This window comes from Asparagus officinalis, chromosome 7 (genome assembly GCF_001876935.1).
Source record: "Asparagus officinalis chromosome 7, Aspof.V1, whole genome shotgun sequence".
Taxonomy (NCBI): domain Eukaryota; kingdom Viridiplantae; phylum Streptophyta; class Magnoliopsida; order Asparagales; family Asparagaceae; genus Asparagus; species Asparagus officinalis.
This window is the reverse complement of record NC_033800.1, coordinates 18,786,292-18,793,900: the sequence shown is the minus strand read 5'-3', so window position 1 is coordinate 18,793,900 and position 7,609 is coordinate 18,786,292. Positions and strand designations below refer to the sequence as shown.

At 36.1% G+C, this 7,609-nt stretch overlaps 1 protein-coding gene across 3 annotated transcripts in view; it reads left to right on the top strand.

Moving 5' to 3' along the window:
- The window catches only part of LOC109848761, a 22,798-nt gene that overhangs the window by 14,249 nt on the left and 940 nt on the right, over nt 1–7,609 (top strand). For 2 of the 3 annotated variants that reach the window (XM_020418413.1, XM_020418412.1), the window contains 10 exons: nt 1,063–1,317; nt 1,743–1,846; nt 2,279–2,523; nt 3,062–3,130; nt 3,217–3,281; nt 4,675–4,844; nt 4,946–5,024; nt 6,020–6,272; nt 6,401–6,446; nt 7,152–7,260. In XM_020418413.1, coding sequence (XP_020274002.1) covers nt 1,063–1,317; nt 1,743–1,846; nt 2,279–2,523; nt 3,062–3,130; nt 3,217–3,281; nt 4,675–4,844; nt 4,946–5,024; nt 6,020–6,272; nt 6,401–6,446; nt 7,152–7,260 — 1,395 coding nt within the window. Of the gene's footprint in view, nt 1–1,062; nt 1,318–1,742; nt 1,847–2,278; nt 2,524–3,038; nt 3,131–3,216; nt 3,282–4,674; nt 4,845–4,945; nt 5,025–6,019; nt 6,273–6,400; nt 6,447–7,151; nt 7,261–7,609 lie in introns of those variants that run through there. The other variant, XR_002248875.1, reaches the window with a different exon arrangement.

Sequence of the window (7,609 nt, the reverse complement as noted above, 5' to 3'; positions counted from 1 at the left end):
TACTATTCATAAAACACAAAGGAGAAAGAACTCAAAAACCCTATAAGGATTTGTAAAAAACCAAAAAAGAATTCCAAAACCCAAAAATGCCCTAAATGAGTCAGAATTCACAAAAGCTACGTACCTTTGTACGCCGGAGATCTCGCTATCCTCGAAAGACCGGCGAACAAATGTGGAGATGCTGCTATTATCGTCTTCGAGCAGCGGTGTTGGGTTTCGTTTGCTTCAGTTGAGGGCTTCTGATGTGGGAACGAAGGAATGACAATGAGATTTGAAGGAATCGCTACCATAAAAGATAAAATTAGTAGCGGTTTTGGGTTATTGGGTCCCAAAAACAGACCTGATTAGCCAAAGAAACTTTTTCCGTCCTTAGAAACTCCCACATGCGGCATCTTCCATGTCCCTGCAGTTTCGGTGTGGATCTGCACCTGATACGTACCCGACACGGGTACGACACCAATTTCCCGCGTCGGTGTATCACAGGTTAACATCCATGTATTGGAGACAAGAGTATCCTGTGATGAAGACCGCTGACAATGATTAGATGTATCATAATATATTATTTGCTTGACATGAGAAATGGTGAAACTTCCCTTGAGCATGACTTGTAATTTCATTCATGGATGTCAGTCAGTCAGATACAGTGGTATGAGCAACTTATACACATCTCTGGATCAAACACTTGAGGTAATCATTTAGCTGTTGAACCAAGATTGAGTATGATATGTTGACTCATTGTGATAAAAAATTGAGCATGCTATGTGGAAGTATCGTGATGAAACCAAATTGAATGATAGTATAACAGTTCAACAAGAAACTTTTCCAAGTGTCAAGGATAGGCTCTATTAATATTTTCCCTTGGTTAAGCTCCATTAGAGCTTTGACTTAGCACAGCGCTAATCTGGTTGATTTCAGGTTCTGGGCTTGAATTGTATTTCAAATCAAGCATGAGATGACCCCTCTGTTTAACTATGAACATCTTACTTAATATTTATCATAACAAAATAACTTCTTTACAACATATCTCATGAGCTGCGATGGTTATTTGTTTCTCTTCTGCAGGTTGGATTTTCTCATTCTAACATACTTCGTACAGTTATTCAACGGGCTTGCCTGAGATTTCCTTCTCTCAATCAACACAGAAATGCATGGAATGCATTACCTAGAAGATTAACATCTAAAAATCCTGCTAAGATGAACTCGAAAAGTCATGGCCCTCAAAAGGTGTTTGTTATTTTTGGAGGAGACACATCAGAACGCCAAGTGTCTCTCATGAGTGGCACAAATGTGTGGCTAAACTTGCAAGCTTTTGAAGATGTAAGCCTCTGAAACATGCTGATATCCTAGGTTTCTGATAATCAATTGTTTACTCTCCATTTATGCTATTTAGCAATGTTACTTCTCCTGTTGTTTTACATTATCATAAGCCTTTTCCCTGGTTATTTTATTTCCTTTGGTTTTATGTTTGAAATAGACTGGTAATTAAACATAAAAAGTGTGTATTCAATAGAGAAGAATAATAGTTGATTAATATATCTCATTTTGTTAAGTGCAGCTTTTATATTTGTTTTGGCTCTTCTAACTTTTCTTTAGTCTGCATGATCATGGAGTGTTTCTGATATAGTTTTTGTTCTTTTTCATAATTCATTTGTTATTTGAGTGATTATGCTTATACACGGCATACACATGGATTCTTTGTGGACTGTGTGCCTACATTAATTCTGCAAATTTTGTGGCTTCAGATTGATGTGCTTCCATGTTTGCTTGCCCCTGCAAATGGATATTTGTCTACTCTGCAGCAGGATATAGACCATGATTCTCATTCCAGAGACGTTTGGTCTTTACCGTAAGTTTGTATTTCTTTTTTTTATTTTATTTTTGATTTTGTTTCTTTTTTTATTTTATTCTTGATTTTGTAGCTGTTTATCTTGTAAATGTATTCTTAGGAAATACTATGTCCTTCCTGCTCAAATTAAGTATTGAACTCCAATTTCCATGCAGCACTAGCTGTCCAAACTTTTTTTGGCCTGCAGCTATCTGAAGTATTCACATATCCTTTCTACCATTTTGAGAAAAATATCCAGGGACCATTTATTAGCATGTGGTTCCTGCTCTTTAAGACAATATGACTTCATCAGGAACGTTTTTCGTCTGTATATGTGAAATGTGAAACACAGTGAATCTGATGTTTAAACTGCCAAGGCAGATAAAATTTTTGCATCCCTAATTTTTAAGTTCTGCACATAATTAAATTACATTTGTATGTTGCGTGCAACAGTTATTCTCTTGTCCTACGACATACTACAGAGGAAGTGTTGGATGCATGCCTGGAGGCTATTGAACCAGCTAGGGCTGCACAAACATCCCATTTACGAGGTTGTGTGATGGCTGAACTTGCAGAAGCTCTAAGAAAACATAGTTGGTTTACTGGTTTCGATATCGTTGACGGACCACCGAAGAAATTTTCACTGGAGCAATGGATCGACCATGCTAAGGAATCTCAAGCAATAGTTTTCATTGCAGGTTCCTCTCTCAAACTCTAGCAATTGTATTGGTCTTTTTACCCATTACTTATCTTATCTCTTTAAGTAGTTTTGAGCATTAAATTAGATATGAATCCAGGAGGCACCAGATATGTATAGAATAATAATGGCTTTCAAGGACAAAGGATTGCACTTGTACATATAATAATTTTCATCATAAAGTCTATTACTGTTGGTGGAAAGTTTCCATGTTTTCGTAGTTGGTGAAGTACCTGATATAACCTTTCAGTTCACTGTCTTTTACCATCACCATACAAGTTTTCTTTGCAGATCTGCTGGTTGCTGGTTTCTTTCATTTATTTCTAAATACTGAGATAAATGCAAACTTTAGCATCTACAAAAGTTCTAGAAGAGTAGTACGTCATTGTCAACAGTATTAACTATGCGATCAGTGTTGCTGACAAAAGAGTGCAGCTCGTTTATGTTTAAGACGAGTAATCAGTTTTGTGAAGGACACTTATAACATTTTCTTTTCTATATTTCATAATATGTAAGCATCACAAAAGTACAATTGACAGTGCACGGTGGTATTGGCGAGGATGGAACCCTTCAGACCTTGTTGGAGGCAGCAGGAGTTCCGTATACAGGTCTAACCTTCAAGAGATGACCATTTTCCTTAGTAATCATTTTTATCTTTCACTTAGGGCTTCTATTTGAATCTTATGTTATGCAGGCCCTGGACCCGAAGCTTCTAAACTTTGTATGGATAAAGTTTCAACATCGCTTGCTCTGAATCATGTACGGTAATTTTAGCAGTTTGAATTGTTCAAATACTATGATGTATGGGACATTTCATGTTTCACTGTTCAAATTTCAAACGTAGAGTACTTCTTGTGAATGGACCCATAGTTAACTGCAGGGCGTGTAGGCAGTAATCTGCTCCTGCACGTTATTATTTTCCTGACATGATTTTTAAAACAATGTCCCTTTCCTTGTTTATTAAGCCCAACCCTGTTATTCTTCTTCCTCACTCTTCCAAAGTCGCTCTTTTTCTGTCCCTCATTCTCTCACATATATCCTAATCAGCTAATTCTGTCCTGTTGCTAGCCCATCTCTTTACCTTGCCTTCAATATCAGTATTTGATTTTACAAAGTGAAAACAAATAACAGCTATTAAAACTACCATAGAAAGTTAAATCTTTATGCAATTTTTTCAGTAAACAAGATTAAGTCAGTTAGAAACGTGAAAGATGGGTTTTCAAGTTCATATAGATGTCTAATTGGATCCCAATATGCATAAGTTAAATAGAGAAGCGTGAATAATGTGTTAAGAGGAGAGATAAAGAATGGCAACAATTTTAAACTCCCCTCAACCATGGATGAGTGGGAGCTATTGATGATGATTGTATCAGGTAGATTCCTAATAACTGAACCCCACATTTATGGGGAGGGGCCTAAGATAAATAAGATATCTGTTACAGACCTATATTCTGAAAACCAAATAAATAACTTACTTGCCAATATAGGATTAAAATATCGGCTGAACCTATTTCAGATGAGCTGCTCTCTTCTCTTTCTTCTAATTTTTTTTCTCATGGACTATGGGGTATATCTTGGATTCCAGGATACGAAAAGTGAAGAAGTTAAATTTTAACACGCATAATGTCATGGGAAGACACATAACAACACATAATAAGGAAAATTCATGGTATCGAGAGTTTTCCCTCAAATTTGGTAAAAGAATGATAATTAAATAGTAACATCCGCATTTTACCAGGAAAGATGCATTATTTTAGTTTAACTTTTGTGGCTAACAGAGACCATCTGCCCACCATCTCTTTGTTGTTGTACGGGAATAAGAATGACTGTTAGAATTTTCACTTCTTAGTGATGTTTATTTGCACCTTAATATGTTTCAAATATTATGGTGCAAATAAATGCTATTAGCATGCCTGTTCCCTCAGCTTTAAAAAGAACAAGTCTTGTTGCACATTGTGGAAGTTTCTCATACTATGGTTTTATTTCTTAATCTGGAAGGTATTGAGGTTTGTGTCATATGAGCTGTTGGGTATGTATGTTTTTGACTTTTTGTGGGTATGGGTGTAGCTTTACTCGGGTATTAGAAGTCAGTGGGCGCTTTGTCAACCCTATTTTGGTCTGAAACAATCTTATATTCCTTATTGAAATGCAGCTTGCAAGCTTTGGACTTTTGACTATACCCAAGGATGTAAAGAGTAGAGAAGAGCTGCTGAATTCGCCTATATCTGATATGTGGCATGACTTGAGTACAAAGCTTCAGTCTGGAACTGTATGTGTTAAACCAGCTCGTGATGGATGTTCAACTGGAGTTGCAAGATTGTGGTATGTGTGTTGACTCTTCTTGTCTTCTATTTTTTAGCTGGAATATTCAACTAGTCTGCAAAATTTCTAATCTAGTTTTTCTTGTTGTACTATTTTCTCAGTTCTGATAAGGATCTTAAAGTCTATGTAGATGCATTAAGGGATTATCTTCCGCGCCTTCCTGCTAATAGCTTGTCAAAGGTAGGAGTTATTTACATTTCTCATTACTCGTTATTAAACTTTCAAGTGGGCCTTCCACTGCGACGGCTCTTAGCATATGCGTAAGATTCTAAAGTTCAAAAAACTTTAACGTTTGTTCCTTCTCTATGACCAATGGGTGGTTTTCCTCCTTTTTCTTCGATTTAGGAAAATGTAAAAGTTCTTTGTGCAAAACATTAATACTGCAATTAGTAACACAGAAGGACCACAGAAATTGTGGTTATCACGTTTTGCATACAGATGTCCGTATGGTGGAGGAAACTTTAAGAACCTCAGAGCTGATGGTAAACTTTTGAAATCATAGATATCATCATGAAGAGAATAACAAGAGAGCCATCATATTGTGTTCCTGAAGATTGAAGGGTGTTTGGTAGCATTGCCTGCAGTAGAGCAATAAAAACTGGATACATTCTTAGCAGTTGACTGAGGAGATGAAACTGTCAGCGTCTCAATATTATTTTTAGGTTGATAATGTAACATATCTTTCTAGGGAAATTGCCTTATTTGGACGGTCATCGTAATTTGAGTAGCAAATATGAGGATAAGTTCAATAGTATAATGCCACATATAATTAAGCTTATGCCAAGAAAATTTTGAAATAGTGTATCTATGAAATGTTTGCATCTACATATCATATCTCGATCTGTATCAACACCATGTCTACAAGGTAACGAGAGATAAAATGATGTAATCTGTCAGTAAATTATGGGTTTCTATTCTGAATATATTCAATGGTTTAGTCCATGTCTGGGGAATAACAGCCTGAAAACAGAGGGTAACATTGGCCATGATAAATTGTATTTTCTTGAGTTGTAAATTAATCTATTAATTAAATAGCCCTATGTTTAAGTAAAAAAGTTTTCTTTGAAATTTGTGTGCTTACTTCTAACTATTACATCCATTATTTTTTTAAGGTAATAATAATTTTTTTTTCTTAAACCTATCAAATTTAGTCTCTAGTTATTTGATTTTGTCAGGCACATGGGGTCATTGAAATGCCAAATCCTCCTCCAAAATCATTGATCTTCGAGCCTTTTATAGAGACCGATGAAATAAATTTTTCAGCAAAACCAGTCAATGATTGTGATCGGCTTATGTGGAAAGGAGATAATGAGTGGATTGAAGTAACAGTTGGTGTTGTGGGTAAACGTGGAGAAATGCAGTCTCTAACTCCTAGTATTACTGTCAAGGAGAGTGGAGACATTTTATCCCTTGAAGAGAAATTTCAAGGTCCGTTTTTACTTGGCTTGGGTTTGCAAGTGCATGATCTGTTTTATGCTCTACATCATCTTTTACCTATTGTCATGACGAGAACTATAATATGTAATATTTCGCTAAATCAAATTTATAATTTGCAGGTGGTACTGGGATTAATCTGACACCACCTCCCACAACTATTGTCAGGTTTGCTTCAAGATCTTTTATTCCTTGGACCCTTGAACCTTAGTGGGCTGTATTTGGGTGATTATAGCAAAAAATTGAATGTCCAAAGGTTAATTAAAAGCTTTCAAAACCCAACACTTTGAACAGTAAGTAACAATGTAACATTTTTGTGGGAAATAGTTAGCTTCGTCTGCAAGTTTAATTGCTAAAGAGGCAATTTGGAATACCAAGATATACTATTTATGAGCTTGATTCTTAACCCTGTATGGCTTAGAACTTTGAATGTGAACCCTGTTCCACCTCTTTAATTGGATGATATACGGTAAATACTGCAGCATGCTTCATACTTTCATGCATGCAAGACAGACAGGAAGTCTCTATCTTGATCATGCGTTGTTTTTTTTTTAATCAAGAATTTCCTGATGCATGATAATTCACAATATTTTCTTGACATCCCTGTGGTGATTCATGTTCACAAATGTTATGAAAGACTGCCTACCACCCATTTGTGTGCTTAACCATTTATTTTCTGGCAAATAGCACTTCAGAAGGGGCTTTCAGTTTCTTGCCTTTTCTTCTTCTTCTTCTTCTTTAATACATTTGGCTAATTAGCTTGCTGGTCTGTCGAGAGCTATTTGATGTTTTTTTAACCATTACCCAATCCTGTTTCCTTTTAATACTCCTAGATTATCTTGGAAACATTATGATTCCTTTTTTTGTCATCAGTAATGAGGTCCTGCAAAGATGTAAACAGAGAATCGAATTAGCAGCAAATACTTTGGGATTAGAAGGTTTTTCACGTATCGACGCGTTCATTAATGTACGCACTGGTGAGGTAAGAAACTTTCAGGTTTGTCATGAATTCTGTGTACTTCTCTTCCAGTCGTCAAGACTTAGATTCGTGTAGAGTCCTTGTCGTGTGGACTCAACCTATTATATAGTCCGGTTTTTCTTATAATTGGTAGAAACTTCATGGAGAAAGAAATCATGTTACTGATTAATCATAGAAGGATCAGAAACAAATTCATGGTTACAAAATGTTTTTCTCCGTTGCTGTCGCTTCAGGCATTTCTTTGAATTGTGGACACCATGTACTTTTCATGCCCTTCATCGAGTTACATCTGGCCTCAATCATCTTAGTTCCTACAATGTGTCATAAAAGGATCCACCTTTACCATTTGAAA